The sequence below is a fragment of the Cinclus cinclus genome, chromosome 6 (genome assembly GCF_963662255.1).
Source record: "Cinclus cinclus chromosome 6, bCinCin1.1, whole genome shotgun sequence".
Classification (NCBI taxonomy): Eukaryota; Metazoa; Chordata; class Aves; order Passeriformes; family Cinclidae; genus Cinclus; species Cinclus cinclus.
Genome location: NC_085051.1, coordinates 60,586,825 through 60,604,014, shown reverse-complemented (window position 1 = coordinate 60,604,014; position 17,190 = coordinate 60,586,825). Strand labels below are relative to the sequence as shown.

The 17,190-nt window shown below is 51.9% G+C and overlaps 1 protein-coding gene across 1 annotated transcript in view; it reads right to left on the bottom strand.

The window, feature by feature from the left end:
* Positions 1-16,613, bottom strand: part of TRIM9 (tripartite motif containing 9) — a 59,698-nt gene extending 43,085 nt beyond the window's left edge. Inside the window, exon 1 of the mRNA XM_062495030.1 lies at positions 15,798-16,613. Within this exon, the coding sequence (XP_062351014.1) occupies positions 15,798-16,613 (816 nt within the window). The remainder of the gene's footprint in view (positions 1-15,797) is intronic.
* Positions 16,614-17,190: the final 577 nt, after the last annotated feature.

The following is a 17,190-nucleotide window of genomic DNA, read 5'->3' as shown; positions in this document are numbered from 1 at the left end:
AAGGTCCAAGGACCAGGATTTCACATTCCCTTCAAAGCAGCAGGATTTAGAAATCCTTCCCATCACCATGGATACTGGAGCACTGGGAATGCACCACTCACCACAGTCAGACTGGGGGGATGCTGCCAGGAAAACACACCTGGGAAGCTCAGATCTCACCTCAAACACAGGAAATCACAGGGAAAACACAGTAATTCAGCTTTTCCTCTAGGTTAACTCCTTCTTCCAGGCACTGGGCTCTGAGCCCCTACAGCTGCATGCAAGCCTCCCAGGTTGGAAAGGGCTAGATTTGGGATTAATCTCAAAATGTGAGAGCAACCAGATTGCATTTGGTGCTGCAGATACCCAAAAAGCCAGCCTGGATTACAGAGACTCCAAAATATGGAGAGAGCTGTATTTACAGAGATGGGAAAAGCATCTCCTTCCCAGACTGAGAATAAACAGAAATCCCACTTGAGACAGGGAGCAGAGCACAGGAGGAATTTCACAGACACCTTTTCCTTCTCTGGCTGGGGGTTGGAAGTGGTCACAGGAAAACAAACCCAAGTTCTCTTTGGAAATCCCACTCCCTCAAGCTCAGAGATGTTTGGAAGTGGCCTCTTGGGAACCCACACTGAGATTCCCAAGGAAAATAAACCCCAGAGAGAGGCACTGAGTGATAAAAGCATTGGAGGCAGCAGGAGACTGGGATTGGTGTAGGGAAAGGAGGATGAGAGGCAGGGAAACCACTGCACTGGATGGATTATGAGAAGGTTGTAGTTCCATTAATAAAATAAAAGAAAAAAAAATCAATAATCCTTGGAAGAGCTGAGATAATGGCTGCCTTTAAAAAAAAATTAATCTTTAATAAGAAGGGATGTCAGGCTAATTAGGAAGTAATGAAGAATTTGTCAGTGTTTCTACAGAGGAGGAGGAGTGAAAGGGGTTCTGTCCTGACAACTGGAGGGAATCTGAACCACTGGAGCAGAGCAATACATCCTGGTGTCACCAGGGATGGACTCACTGGACCATTCATGATTATTTATGGAGAAGTGAAGAATCCAGGAAATACCAGGAGATGGGAGCGGGGGGATAATTCACATTTATTTCAGTAATAGGTTTGGGGTTTTTCTTGGGGAAAGTGCTTTCAAGAAAAAAAAAAAAAAACAAAAAAAAAAGAAAAACCAGGCTAATGAGGAAAGGAGCCACAAATACAGATCTAAAACAACTGAGGATGCCAAGGCCACCACTGCCCCATGTCCCTAAAGTGCCACATCCACATGACTTTTAAATCCCACCAGGGATGGGGACTCCACCACTGCCCTGAGCTGCTGTGCTGTGACTGAACAACCCTTTTGGGGGAAAAAAAAAATAAATAAAATTCTCCTAATATCCACCCTAAACCTCTCCTGGTGCCACTTGAGGCTGTTTCCTGTTGTCCCATGTGTGGGATGTCCCCCAGATCTGCATGCACAGTAGGATTAGCCCAGTGAGCTTGAGCTCATTAGCCCTGATTTTTAATTAGCTCCCAGGTGATCAGCCTGAGCATCCCTGCCACGACCCCTTTGGATTGACAATCCAGAGGCACAGGACAAGCCTGGATTTGTCCCAGGGATGCCCTTTGTCCTGTCTGTCCCCCCCAGCCCTTGTCCCTTCACCTCCATCCTGGGAGCACTGGCACTGCCAGGAGCTCTGGTGCCTCCTCACCTCAGGGAATCAAAGATAAAGTTTCTGTCACAGAGAACCAGGGGCTTCAATACAACCCTAAAATGTGAAGTTTGGGGCTTTTCCCAGTGGCTTTTTCCTTTTTTACTTTGGCTTTTCCAAGGTGAGGGCTGAGTCACAGAAGTGCCAGCTCCTTTCCCTTGAAGGCTTTGCTTTATTTAAATATGTTTCCATTTAAACTTACAACCAGTTCTGAATAGAGAAAGGAAAAGCAGCTCATTAAGCAAAGCTTGCCCTGGCCCGTCCTTCCCATCTTTTCACTCAAAGCCCAGGAAAGGAGCTCCCAGCAAAATAACAAAAACATTCCCTGGACATGGAGCAGCACCAGGAGCCAACATCTCCCTGGGCTCTGAGCTGTCACCAGCACTTCCAATGTGGAAAGCCACCAAGGAGGGACCTGGGTGCCCTAAAGAGGTTTTGGACACTTCCAGGGATCCAGGGGCAGCCACAGCTGCTTTGGGAATTCCATCCCAGGGCCTCCCCACCCTCACAGGGAAGAATTCCTTCCCAATATCTCACCTAAGTCTTCCCTTTTCCAGCTTAAAGCCATTCCCTGTGTCCTGTCCCTCCATCCCTTGTCCCCAGTCCCTCTCCAGCTCTCCTGGAGCCCCTTCAGGTCCTGCCAGGGGCTCTGAGCTCTCCCTGGAGCCTTCTCTTCTCCAGGTGAACATTCCCAGCTCTCCCAGCCTGGCTCCAGAGCAGAGGGGTTCCAGCCCTTGGATTATCTCCATATCCCATCCAGGGCCAGGGATGTCTCAGGTATTTAATTTTTATTTATATTTTAATGTATTATCATTTACGTTCACAATATGAACACAGACAGCAAAAATAATCATCTCTACATCAACCCTGCCTCAGAATAAACACCTATTTTTTGCTGCAGAGCTGTTCAGCCACCAAGACCACCTGCCTTCAAAAATATTCTCCCTCAGGAAGAGCTTGGTTGATGCATTTATGCACATGCAAAATGGTGAAGGCAGCAAGTTGTTACATAAAGTGTTATATAAATTACCTACCAACTGCACAGAAATGTTCAGATTCAAACTCCACCAGCCTCATGCTGAAAGAATCAATCACTTCAAGTTACCACAGATATTCCTGACATCCAGGAGAAATGAAGGAGGCAGAATCAGGCCTTAAATCCCACACTGGACATACATTTATGACATTATTGTACTCAGAGATCTCCTGGCTCCTTCAAACTATAGCTGCAAATCAACTTGGAGACCCCAAACCATTTAAATCTAATGCCTGCAAGGAAATAATTAATGATTTCATCAATGTTCTACCAAGGTTAAAAGCTTTTGCCAGAGGTGGGGATTAGGCACAAAATTCTGCTCTGGAGCCCTGTGAAGCACATTTGGGAACAGGTCATGTTTTATGGTGGAGTTTGAATCAGGACAAATCAGCACAGCCCCCCTGAAGTCCACATGCAGCACCTGCTCTCACCAGGTGATGGTGTTGGCCTCATAAACTTCATTATATTTAATTTAAATCAGCTGTATTTGGAGCACCTACAAGGAAAGTGGATTTTTCCTGGGTTTAGGAGCCCTGATGGGATGTGACCTCTTCAGGAAAAGCTGCGTAAATACAAACCCCACTGGCAGGTTTTGGTTTAAGTTGCATTTATTTTCTTGTTTGTAATGCATTCACTGGGAGGGAACTGAGCCCTGACCTACCTGATGTTAACTCTGAATAAATCCCAGAAGGGTTTGGGCTGGATGGAACCTTTAAAACTGATCTCATCCCAACCCCTGCCATGGCAGGGACACCTTCCACTATCCCAGGTTGTTCTAAAACCCAACGTCCAACCAGGCTTGGACACTTACAGGGATGGGGCAGCCACAGCTTCTCACCTCTGGTGCCTCAGCACCCTCACAATAAATAATTCCTCCCTTAAATCTAGGTTGAATCAATCCTCTTTTAGTTTAAAACCCCCACAACACTCCCTGCTACGAAGTCTGTCCCTCCCCTCCTGGGGTCACTGTCAGGTTTGTGAAACCCAAAGCTCTGGGAGGACCTGATGTGATTCATGAGTAACAATTCCCAGCTTTGCTGAAGCCAAATCCCTGGCATATGGCAGGAAGGGCTTTTATCCCACCATACACAGCCTGCTGCAGTCCTGGCATAAATTATCCCCTGACTTCCCTTTGGATGCATCACAAGATGAACCGAGGTGCCAAATGCTGAGTGCACAAGGTCCCTCGAAGACAATCTGTGCTAATTGCCACTAATGACCTTGTGCAGCATCACCCTCCTGTCACTGCCTCTGTCAAGCTGCAGACCCTCCCAGGAATTGCAACAGCCCCAGAAAAGCATCCTGCTTCTCCCCCTTGGCTGAAGAAACATCCCACAGCCACAGGAGCTGTTTCCCCCAGCTCAGAGCTCATGTTTGAGGCCACCTTCCACTAGACCAGGCTGCTCCAAACCCTGTTCAACCCAGTTTGGAACAAACTGAACGAAATATCTTTGTCCCTGCAGCTTCTCCAGGTGCTGGAGAGGTGGGGATGGAGAATGCTGAGAGGGGGCAGGATCTCACTTCCTTTCCTCTTTCCTTCTCCCACATTTCCACCTTGCAGCACATCCCTTCAGGCTTCCCAACATGATGAGACATCCCTGAAGCTGGAAAAGATCTCCAAGCCCATGGAGTCCCAGCTGTGCCCAGTGCCCTCCTTGTCCCCAGCCCAGTGAGTGCCACATGCAGGAATTCCTTGGGCACCTCCAGGGATGGGGAACCCAAACCTCCCTGGGCAGTTCCAAGGCCTGACCACCCTTTCCAGGGGGAAATTCCTGCTGTGGCCACCCTGAGCCTGCCCTGGCCCAGCCTGAGGCCGTTCCCTCTGCTCCTGTCCCTGTTCCCTGCAGCAGATCCCAAATCCCAAATCCCCCCCGGCTGTCCCCTCCTGTCAGGCAGTTGTACAGAGCCACAAGGTCCCCTCTGAGCCTCCTTTTCTTCTCTGGAACTTTCCTACCACTCTCAGCTCATCCAGGAATCCCATCCCAGGCCAACCAGCCACATCTGGCACAATGGAATAGCACAGCATGGCACCAGGAGCCAGAAACCTGCTGCACCAGGCAGTGCTCAGCTGGCAACTCGGCAGAGACCTGGGCAAAGCACCTGGCAGCCAGGAATGGAGAAAAGATCCTCTCTGGAGTTGCCTGTGGCCTGTCCTTCCCCATCTGACAGCCTGGCACCACGGCAGGAAATCAATGGAGAGCCCAAGGCACAGATGGATGGAGTGCTGGCTCATCTGGCCACAGCTCCAGGAGCACAGCACGCCTCCAGTCCCAAAAAATGACCTCTCTGCCCCTCAATCTGTCATCTGTCCTTAGCAGAGCAGGGGGAAGGTACAGCCTCCACTGCCAGAGGGCAACATTTAAAACGAAAAAAAAATTTTTAAATAAAAATCCTATATTCACAAATTCTAACTGCTGTGCTCTGGGGGAGGTGAGAAATCATTTCAGAGGTGAGAAACTGTGCCTAAGCTCTCACTCTGATTCACCAAGGTGTGGGCTCAGCAAAATGCCCTCCGAGCTCCTCATTTCCTGGGAACAAAATGTCAGGATGGAAGAGGAGCTGGTGGAGGGTGGATCCAGCAGAGACTCAGGCACGCCTGGGATGTGTGGGTTTAGTGTGCCAGCCTGACATGAGCCACCACTGCTGCTCCTGGGGGGGAACAGCCTCACCAAGAGCTGGCTGGGCAGCAGAAATGGCACAAGAAAGAGGGAGCCGAGCCACAAAAGACTGAACCACAAAGGAGCAGCAAGGAAGGAACATCAGGACAATGACAGGAGCTGTGACTGCTCCTTCAGACAGCAGGGCTTTGCCATGGAAGTTGAAGGTTGTTTTTTGACACTTCTGCCTTGTACCCTGCCCAAGAATGAGCACTGTGTTCCCAGGGAATGGTGGCACTTGTCACAGAGCCAAGGGACACCACCAGCCCTCAGCCAGCACCTCCAACCCAGCCCTGCTTGCACATCCAGGGCTCCCCCCAGTTCATCATCCCAACCTGAGATCCCACTTAAATCATGCCCTCAAATCTCTCTGACTTCAGTCTGAGTCTGAGAAGGATGGAAGTGCTTTCCCAGGGATGGGAGGGAGGCATCACATCCCACTGAGTCCTTGATGGGATTTGTGTCCTTGATGGGATTTCACCCAGCCCTCACAGCATCTCCACCCCTTTTTCTTTTATTTTTTTATTTTTTAATTCCCAGCTCATCTCCACGTGTTCCATTATGAATTCCCATCATAATTGTTGCAGGGCTGGAGGAAGGGCACTGGTGCTAAACATTTCCTTGGAGAGGGCAGACAGGGGGGTTTGTGCAATTATTTGCCCAGGAAGATGAAGCAAATCCTTGGCAGGGAGAACTGATCTCCAGCCCACCCCTTCCCTTTCCAGCATCCTCAGGGAAAATGCTGCCAAAATTCCCTCCCCTGCTAAAGAATAAACAGCCAGGGCTGCACCTGCCAGCATCTCCCCACTCCTCCCCTGCTCCAGCCTGGACCCCTGGGTGAAACAGCCCTGCCAGGAAGGGAACAGAGGCTCTGTCCCCAGAGCAGTCTGTCACAAAATCAATAAACGTGCCTTGTTAGGAATAATCCATTTCAAAGCTTGACACAAATCTCCCCTCCCCATCTCCCAGCTTTTACATCCTGTGACACAGAGAGCACAGCACAGAATCAGAGAAAGCTGCTTGGAGAGGGGGGAGCAAAATCAGACCTCTGAGTTTGCCTCTGAAGACAGAAAAGTCCTTCCCAAGCAGGAATCCCACAGGCACAGCAAAGCCCCCAGGTCAGAGACCCTGGGAATCACAGAATTCCAGGATTGTTTGGGTTGGAAGGGACCTTAAATCCCATCTTGTTGGATCCCAGAAACCTGGGATTTTTGAGCTTTCTGTGCTTTCTGGCACTGACTCCCAGGAGAACACAGCTTTTCACCTGAGGCCTTGGAGGAAGCTTCCAAATTTGGGTGATGGAGTTAAAATCACAGGGTTGTAGTTAAATAGAAGTGTGTGCTTTCACATGGTCAAGGGTCTTAAATTTGGGGTTTTGATAATATAGCAATAGGTAGGGACAAGATGGAGCTCTTGGGTGTTGTCCTTTTCTGTCTCCTTCTTCCTTCTTCATGATTTCAGGCAGTAGCTTTTGGTTGGACAGTCAGTGCTGCACTTAGGGTCACAGGAGTTTGGTTATTGGGTCAAAAGTATAAATAATGAAGGTGTTAATTCTTTAATGAACTGTTGAGCTTCAAAAGACCTTGTAACTAGCTAGGTTTGTCTCAATTTTACTGATTTTTAGCTGGTAGCTGGAAGCGTTGCAGAACTTTCTGTACTTTAAATAAGATTTAATAAACAACCAAGTCCAAACACGAGAAAATTTGTCTCTTTTGTGTTTTTAATCCTGACTCTGAGTGAAGACAGAAGAAAATGAAGACAAGCCACTCATGAGGTAGTGCAGTTACCCCATTTATACCCTGCCATGGGCAAAGACATCTCCCCCTAGATCAGGCTGCTCCAAGCCCCATCCAACCTGGCTTGGAACACTTCCAGGAAAATGAAGCAGGGAGAAGAAAAATGGTGAGGTTAACAGAACCAGTTACAAGGGGCACTGGTTATCTGGGAAAAGAGGGATTTCACCAGAGAAAACCCCCAGAGCTGCAGGTAGAAAGCAGTTCCACAGCACAGGCTGTCAGGAATGATGCTGTGGATGCACTGTGCACCCTGGAGCTGAAGGCAAGGTTATAATCCATCATCAACTCACACAAAACCCCAATCCCGCCACAGGGAGCAGCAACAAGAACAGAACTAACCATGCAAACCCAGAGAGGAGCAAAGGGGAAAAAGGCAGAATTTAGTGCGAGGCTCCAAAGCCCAAAAAGAAAAAGAATCGCTAGTTGAAAGATGCTCCACATTTTCAGGGTTGGTGATTAAATTAAAAATAATTTAACTGATATTTCCCAGGCATTTTGGCTTTACACCAGGCAGGAAGCAGCAGCCCCAGTGTAGGCAGCCAGGCTGGGATTTCCAGGAGGCACTGGAAGTCACAAATGTGATCTTCCACTCCAGTGGCTCTGTGCTGCTGCATCTGCTTCCATGGAGCAGATTCCCTTCAATCCCAGCTGCAGATCCCACCCTGGGAATGGCAACTGTGACTCTCAGCACTGCAGGCAACATCCATGCATGCCTTATTAACATCCAATTCCCAGTTAAAAAGAAAAAAAAAAATCAACTCCTATAAGGTTAGTAAGGGGGAAAGGGCAATTAATACTGATGGGAAATCCCTCAACTGCCAGATCCCTTCCCAGGGCAATTTCTGCTGCTACAGAACTGAGCAGGGCTCCTAACACCCCTCAATTTCTGTGACAAGGGGAATTTAATGGCTAATTAAATATAAAAACATGGCCCAAACCCCAGTGCATGCTGTGCCTACAGTGTTTGAGGTTGGCATCACCCTCACAGTCACCCCTCTGCCCTCCCCTGCTGCTCAAGAACATTGCAAACTGAGCTTGGGCTTTGTATTTCCTACCCAGAAATTCTGCACTGATCGGAGCCTCTGCTGAGCTTTTCCAGCCACCTCCAGGTCAGGCTGCCCCCAAAGCTGCCTCTAATGATGAAGGCAAAATAAGAGCTGGTTCAGGCTGCAAACAAAATTTTCCTTTCAATAGGAAAGGTGAATTCTCTGACCTGCTGTTCTCAGCTCTGGTCCTTCCTGCATTAATGAGGGAGGTGCCACTGGAATGGATGAGAAATGGGCTTCATTTTTATTTATGTCTTCCTGGTGAAGAGTTTAGCACATTTCCTATTTATGAGCACCTGGTAGCACCCTCAGCCACCCCTCAGTGGTGATCCCAGACCCCAAACCATCCTCCTCTTTCCAGCTGGATGATCCACGGGGGTTTGAGAAACTCACCCCGAGAGCTTTTACTCCTCACAGGAATTCCAGACCAGCCTCTGCCTCTCCTTCCAGGACATTACCTGAGCCAGGGTCACCAGAGATTTACACCCCCAGCTCTCTCTCTGCCTTATGTGCTTGCTCTAAATAGAAATTTATCCAATTCATCCCAGCAGGATGAGCTGAATGAGCAGGGAACGAGCTGACTTATTTATAAGCCAATTTAACAGGTAAAATGCCTCATCCCAATAACAAACATAACAAGGAACAAGGCTGACAGAAGAGCAGCTTTGAGAGACGTTATGTTTCAGCCAAGTTTTTCTTTAATTGTTCTTTCATACAGCTGGGAAGAGCAATGCAATTTGAAGGCACTCTGAACTAAATGAATATGTGTGAGTAACACGAGTTAATTAAAGGCTGCTGAAAGCTCCTCCCAATTTCAGGAAGGGAAATATCTCCCAGTGGTTATGTGTTGGATTGCTAGAAAGTGCACAGCAGGAGCCCAGAAAGGAATCTGTGGTCATATGGGAAGAGGTTGTAGCAAGAGGAGAAAACAGGAAAGACTTGGATGGGATATTGGGAAGGAATTCTTGGCTGTGAGGGTGGTGAGGCCTTGGAATAGAATTTCCAGAGCAGCTGTGGCTGCCCCTGGATCCCTGGAAGTGTCCAAGGCCAGGTTGGATGGGGCTTGGAGCACCCTGGGATAGTGGAAGGTGTCCCTGCCATGGCAGAGGTGGGATGGGATGATCCTGAAGGTCCCTTCCACTCCAACTCATTTTGGGATTCTGTGACACCAAGCAAAGTTTTCCTTTTAAAAGCTGTCTTGGTTTAGGGCAAATCTGGGAAAAAACCTTTGAATTGGGTTCTTTTAGGAAACAGATTTAAGTAGTTTTTTCCGTAACTAGTTTGGAGAAGTATTTTTCATCATAAAATCACCCCAAGACAAAAGCCTAAACTTGTGGGTGCTGGATTATTTAGAAGAGCAAGAATGAGCAATGCAGAATAGCCCCAAAACTTCTTGAGAACATTTTCTCACCAAAGATCCACCCTGCAGCAATGCCAGCTCTTCAAAAGCACCCTGTGAAACCTGGTTAATAAACAGCAAAGCCTTTCCACACTCTCAAGTAATTTACTTAACACCAGGCACAGTGTTTGCTCTGCTTCCTAATTCTCCTGTTTTTCCAGGCTAGGGATGTGGCGACAGGGGAATCTCTGGGTATGGATACTGCTGCAATTTCCTTGAGAGAGACACAAGAATCAGTCCCTGGGTTAATTTTTCCCCATCTCAGCTGGGCAAGATCCAGCCAGGGGGGATCCTTCATTCATCAAGCAGCCAAGAGAAGAAAAAAGATGTGAGAGAATGGAAAAGGTTTGGTATTTACAGCGTGCACCGTGGATGAAAATGGACCCCAGCAGATCTCAATCTGCTTGTTGAGGTGCCTCAGAGCCTGTGGAGAGCCTGAGCCAGATGGTGCCACACAGCACTGCTCTGTCAGATCCGTGTATTTTTGTATATCCACGCAATCATGGAGTGGTTTGGATTCAAAGGAACCTCAAAGCTCCTCTCATCCCACCCCTGCCATGGCAGGGACACCTTCCACTGTCCCAGGCTGCTCCAAGTCCCAATGTCCAACCTGGCCTTGGACACTTCCAGGGATTCAGGGGCAGCCACAGCTGCTCTGGGCACCCTGTGCCAGGGCATCACTACCCTCACAACCAAGAATTTTTATTTTTTTCTGCATATCTAATGTAAACTTCCCATTGGAATGGAATGAAAGGTGCAGTGATTTACACTCACTCTGAGATGACCCAGGGCCCATTTCCATCTGCAAATAACTCCGAGGTCACCTCCTGCCTCTTGGGCTCAAAAAACCCCTGGGAGAACTTGCTGTACCACATTACCTTTGATTAACAAGGTGTCTGGGGATGCTCCTTATTCCATTAAGTGCAGTGAGTGCAAAGCAAGGAGCCACCTGACAGAAAGCTTTTATCCAAAATAAATTAACAGGAGAAGGCAGCATCATCTCCGGATCCTGGGCAGGCACAGGCTGGTGTGAACCACAGGAACATTTAGGCTGGAGAAGACTCAAATCATGAAGTCCCCACGTCCCCAGGTGCCACACAGCTTTTAAATCCCTCCAGGGATGGGGACTCCACCTTCCCAACTCCCCTGGGAAGCTTTTTCCAATGCCTAACTACCCTTTCCATGCAGAAATTTTTTTCAAATATCCATCCTGAGGCCGTTCCCTCTGCTCCTGTCCCTGTTCCCTGGAGCAGATCCCAAATCCCCCCCGGCTGTCCCCTCCTGTCAGGGAGTTGTGCAGAGCCACAAGGTCCCCCCTGAGCCTCCTTTTCTCCAGGCTCAGCCCCTTCCCAGTTCCCTCAGGAATTCTCCAGCCCCTTCCCAGCTCCCTCAGGAATTCTCCAGCCCCTTCCCAGCTCCCTCAGGAATTCTCCAGCCCCTTCCCAGCTCCCTCAGGAATTCTCCAACCCCTTTCCCAGCTCCCTCGGGAATTCTCCAGCCCCTTCCCAGCTCCCTCAGGAATTCTCCAGCCCCTTCCCAGCTCCCTCGGGAATTCTCCAACCCCTTTCCCAGCTCCCTCGGGAATTCTCCAGCCCCTTTCCCAGCTCCCTCGGGAATTCTCCAGCCCCTTTCCCAGCTCCCTCGGGAATTCTCCAGCCCCTTCCCAGCTCCCTCGGGAATTCTCCAGCCCCTTCCCAGCTCCTTCAGCCTCTCCTCATCAGATTTCTGCTCCAGATCCTGACATTTCTTTTCTTTTTCTAACTTCAAAGCCTCTCAGGCTGTTTGTCACCCTCTGGACTTGGCCACAGAGGAATGGAGGAGTTGGGGAGGTTGTTGGGCATTGCTGGAAAAGGAGAGGATGGATCCTGCTGCTGCAGATGGAAAAAAGCTGGTGGGATTCAGGAAGGCCATCACACCAAGGCTTGGGAAACATTAAGGATTCTCCCTGCTTCTCTTTAAACAGCAAATATTTTACTTTGCAAATGCAAACAGATCTTGGTCATACAGCAACTCCTTGGATACTTCCCCAAGCGCCATGGGCTACAGGAATTCCCATGGACACATTCCCAGTGTCCCAATCTCCCCTCAAAAGTTCCTCTGGCAGACAACAAAGAGCCCTGGCCAAGTGAGCCAAGGGAAAATTCTCACTGCTCATCCCTGTCTTGGCTCTGGTGTCCCCTGGGCACAAACTGAGGGCTCCTTGCAGTGTTTCCCACCCCTGTTTCTCCCCAGATGTCCAAACCAGCTGGAATAAAGTACCAGTGTGTGATTTTTGGGTCAGAATAGGAATCACCTGCATCCCTCAGTCCATCTGCGCTGGGCTCCAGGTGACACCTGTGCTAATGAGCCTGCTGACCATCACTGCTGATCCCACACAGAGTGGGATGGAAATTCCCAGGGCTGGGCTGGCATCTGCAGGGATTTGCAATCTGTGGACAGTTCACGTCTTCAGCCTGGGCAATTAAATCCCATGCAGAATTAAAATGGAGAGCACTGTTTTCCTTCCACTAAAGTCCAAATTTGTTTCTGCTTATCTCCAAGAGGATTTGGACATGCTGCCCGACCTCCTCAAGGAGAGAGTGGTCCCAACTCAGAGTCTTGCTTTAGTATCTTGGAATCATTTAAGTTGGAAAAAAAAAAAAATCACTGAGTCCAACCCTTCCCCCAGCACTGCCAAGGCCACCACTGAACCAGGTCCCCAAATGCCACATCCACGTGGATTTTAAACCCCTCCAGGGATGGGGACTCCACCTCATTCCTCACAGGACTTGTGCTCCAGAGCTTTCACCAGCTCTGCTGCCCTTCCCTGGATGCAGAAAACAAAAGGAATGTGGATGACAGTGCAGAGAAGAGGCAAAGCCCCACGATGCCAGCCCAAGGCTTCTTCCTGCACTGCCCAAAACCAGCAGAAGATTTTCACCATGGGACCCCCTGACCTCTTCAACTTCTTTTTTAGTGCATGGCAAATCCAGGCTCACCTTTGCTGCCATTGGGATATGGATGGCAAAGACAAAAGCAGCCTCCTGCAGGTGTGTCCAGCCACCAGGTAAGAAGTGCCAGGGACTCCAGAGCAGAGTCAGGTACAAGAATGATGGGTAACAACTCAGTATTTCAGGCAGGAACAACTGCTCTGCATCACTGCCTCTCCATTTCCCAACCCAGAACAGTTTCAAACCTGCTTAAAATCTGCTACCAGAATCCACAAACTCCTAGGAAACCTTTTTAACCTGTGCCAGCAACAGCAATATTATTTTAGTTTGATTAACTGGCTGGGATTTCAGGGCTGGGGGAGACAGCAGAGCCCCTGGAGATCCTTCCCAGCCTGTATTTGTACACACACATCCATCCATCCATCAAAACACACCATCAAGCTGCTGAGCCTGCACTCTCCACACACTTCCAGCAGAAGAGGGACTCAGATGCATGAGGAATAAATGATTCAGCTCCATCTTGTGCTCCTGCTTCTGGCATGCCAAGCAGCATTCCAGCTTGTCAGGATAAAAACCCAGACAGCTGCAATATCTGTGCAAAACTGGGACAATTCAGATTAAAAACCCATTTCCCTCTACGTTTCTCTGAATATCTACCCCGCTCCCAACAACTGAAAGGAAGACAGGGAGAGTGAGGATTTGCCACGATCTGTGTCCAGCTCAGAAATCCCATCTCCCTGAATGACAATTGATTGTGCCTCAGCACAGATTATTTTCAATGATCAGCTGGGAGAACCTCAGGGAGGAAAGGGAAAATTGGGGCAGCTCCCGAAGAGGGCTGTGAAAAGCCCTTTGGATTTGGTTCCAAGGGGAGAAATTCTGCATTTAACAGGGATTGATTGCCCTGAGCCTGGCAATCATCTACTGAGGAGTGAATGGTGCTGCTTTCAGGAACAGTAGGTCACCCAGGCTGTGGGGACAACCACAGCCTCCCTGGGCCAGAAGGGAAGAGCATCCCGAAGAATATTCACACCAAGAAGTGTTGGAATGGTGCAAGAGAATTCAGGAGCTGGCTGTTGGGCGTAAATGAAAAGAGGGTTGATTTAGATGGGATACTGGGAAGGAATTCCTGGCTATAAGGGTAGGGAAGGGCTGGCACAGGGTGCCCCTGGATCCCTGGGAGTGTCCAAGGCCAGGCTGGACAGGTCAGTGGGACAGTGGAAGGTGTCCCTGCCCATGGCAGGAGTGGGACTGGATGGGATTTAAGGCCCCTTCCAACCCAAACCATTCCACGATTCCCTCCTGTGAGCTGCAGGTATCATTACACTGCTCATCACACAGAAAAGATCAGGCAAAAAGGGACAGTCACCCTTCCAGCAAATCTGTCCCACTGCCAAGGGCTGTGCTCTCTAAAAAGGACACCACCAGACACTTTTGCAAGAGGATCACCACTCCAATCCACAGGTGGTTTGGTTCCTAATGTCTGGTCCCAACCAGGATCAAGGTTGGAAAATCAAGTTGTGGGTATTGTTTTTATTTTTTTTTTGGTAACAAAATTCAGGGTAAATAACCTCTTCCCCTGATTTTGCTGGATGGTATCTCAAGGAGCAATCTGAGTTCTGGCCCTGAAATCACTCCTTCAATTATTCCTTAACATCACATTTAACTCCACAGACTCTATCCCCTCCCTAAAACAGCAAACTAACACCAGGTAAGTACCAGTGAACCCCTGCAGAAATACAATTCTCTCAAGGCAGGTGAGACTTCACCGTCCAATTTCCAAAACTCCAAGAGCAACTGCATGAAAATCATAATTTGAAATAATGTTACAGCTCCACGTCTGTCAGCTACCTCAGTGAAACAGCACCTGGCTAAAGCTCTCCCCTGGGAAAAGGGATTTGGAAGGAAAAGCTAAAGCTCATCTTATTCCAACCCCACTTCCATCACCTCCCATTAAACCAGGCTGCCCTAAGCCCTTTCCAACCTGGCCTGAGCAGTGAAGTTCTGCCCCACATTCAGGTGGAATTCCCTGTGTTCCAAACTCTTTCCTGTTGCTTTTCACCCACCTGCTCCACATCACAAGAGCCTGGCTCCATCCTCTGCCTCCCTGTGAGCATCCAGTTACCTGTGCCATCCCGATCCTGGGCATCCCACACCAGCTGGATGTTCCTGCTGGCTGTCAGCAACTCCGGGATCAGTGATTGCACCCCATGGATAGGGACAAGGGCACCAAACTGCTCTGGCACATCTCCACAAGAGCTTTGAAAATCCAGAGAGGAGTTCCTGCTCCCAGCAAAAGGGGGTCAGGAAAAGCCCCTTCAACAGCAACAAGCACCCCCAAACCCTTCTCCCCACAGCACAATGTGGTTACCCCCACTTTTTGGGGCGTGGTGACAAGTGACAGCTTGTCCCTGCACGCACCCACTGACCCAATTTGGGGCGCAGAGCTCCAGCCCAGAGATTCGCACCCTGCACGGACCACATGCTGCCACACAAGCTGCCAGAGCATCCCGAGATATTCCTGGAAAGCAATCCAGCCCAGTCCCTTCCACTGGGAGGTCACACCCACCCCCAGCTCCCTGTCACAGGTCGTTCCCCCCTACCCCAGCTGCTCCAGTTTGTTGGAGTGGGGGTCAATTATGTCGATGTTCATCCGAGGAATGACGCCCATCCCCTGGTGCCCTGTCCGCCCGTGTTCCAGTCACTTCTGCCCCAGTTCCTGCGGCCGCGGGTGCGAGGCGGGCAGAGGGGATGGATGGAGATGGAGATGATGATGGGCACAAGAGCTGCGACCCTCTCCTGCATCACCGGTGTGGGAGCACTCTGGGGAGCAGCTGATCAGTATTCAGGGACAGGCTCCAGGCTGCCCGCTGCCACCCGTCCTCCTCCTCCTCCTCCTCCCGGGGTGCGGCAGGAGCTGGTACCCCACGGTGGATTTTACACCTCCCTCCCTTCCTCCCCCCCACACCATCGCTCCCTGTTGCTTTCCCAGCTCTGCGGTGCAGATCCACCCCCGGGCCCCGCCAGCTCCTTTGGTGGGATCCGGGTGGCAGGGCTGGATTTGGGGACCCGCGGGGAGGGAGCATCATCTGCACGACGACAGCGCCGAGGGGACGCGCTCCTCTCAAGCGAGGGTGCAACATGGGACGGGATGGGAGAGGATGGGTGAGGATGCTCCCACCCCGCTGACGGAACGTGCGGGGGCTTAGCGGCTCGGCCGGGGCCCCTGGCACAAGCCGGGGCTCACCTTATGGAGCTTCCACATGGCTCCCAGCGCCTTGACCTCGTGGCTGGAGTGCTTGCCCTCCTCCAGGCACTGGTAGCAGACGGGGCACTTGCACTGCACGCAGTACATGCTGTGGTTCTCCAGCTCGTGGTCGGTGCAGGTGGAGATCTTGCGGGGGCTGAGCCGGCGGCTGACGCGGCCCTGGGCCGGTGGCACCAGGCGGTGCTTGGCCAGCGGTCCCCGCGGCGGGTGGCACCGCAGGCGGCACGGGTCGCAGTAGAACACGTCGCACTGCTCGCACATCACGGCCGCCTCCTTGGGCGCCTTCTCGCAGAGCTGGCACCGCAGGGCCGCCGCCCTGCCCTGCTGGTAGCGGTCGATGACGCCCTCGAGCAGGCGGTTGCGGGGGAAGCCCCGCAGCCCGCGCTCGTCCAGCACCAGGCTGCGGTGGCACTGCGGGCAGGTCAGGCACGCGTTGCGCGGCGGCGGCGGCGGCGCCAGCGCGGCCGGGGGAGGCGGCGCGGCCGGCGGGAACACGCGGACCCCGTTCGGGGATTTCTGGCACGGCGTGGTGGGAGCGCTGGCGAAGCCCCCGTAGGAGCCGTAGCCGCTGTCCGCCTCGCTGTACAGGCTCATCTTGTCCAGGTCCAGGTAGTCATAGTCGGAGACGGCCGAGCCCGAAGCGCGGCGGCTCTGCGGAGACTCCGAGTCCGGCGTCTGCACCAGGATGTTGCGGGCGCACGCCTGGCACAGGTTGTGCGAGCAGGGCAGGATGATGGGCTCCCGGTAAAAGGAGCCGCACACGGGGCATTTCAGCTCCTCTTCCATCTCTTCCATAAGGGAGAGAAGGAGGGGCGGCGGCGCGGCTGCGGCGGCCGCGGCAGGAGCCGGAGGAGCGACCCGCACCGCACCGCGCCTCGGCGCCGACTGCCGCCCGCCCGCGACCGCCGCCGCGCGCCGCCGCCGCGCCCCGCCCCCGCGCCCTGCCATTGGTCCGCCCGCCGGCGCGGGGGCGCGCTGCGCGCTGTGATTGGCTGAGCCGCCCGTCCATCACCCCGGCGGCTCCGCTGCGGGGGCTGCGCTCGGGGCTGCGGCGCCGCTGCGGGGTCGGTGCGGGAAGAGCTCCGGTCCCGACCCGACCCGACCCGGCTCGGCTCGGCCCGGTCCCGGTCCTGTCCTGCCCGCGGCTTTTCCCGCTCCTCTTCCCGCTCCCGGCTCTACACCCCCGCTCTTCCCGCCCGTCCCGCGGACAGCCCGCGGTACCCGCAGCATCCCCTCCCCGGCATCCGAGCGCGCTCCTGCGGTTTCCCCTTTGACCGCACGAGGTGACTCTGGCAGGGCGAGGGATCCGCTGATGGGTGCGGTGGTGAGGGCGCAGCTGTAATTATTGGAGTGGCCGCACGTGTGCGGTAAA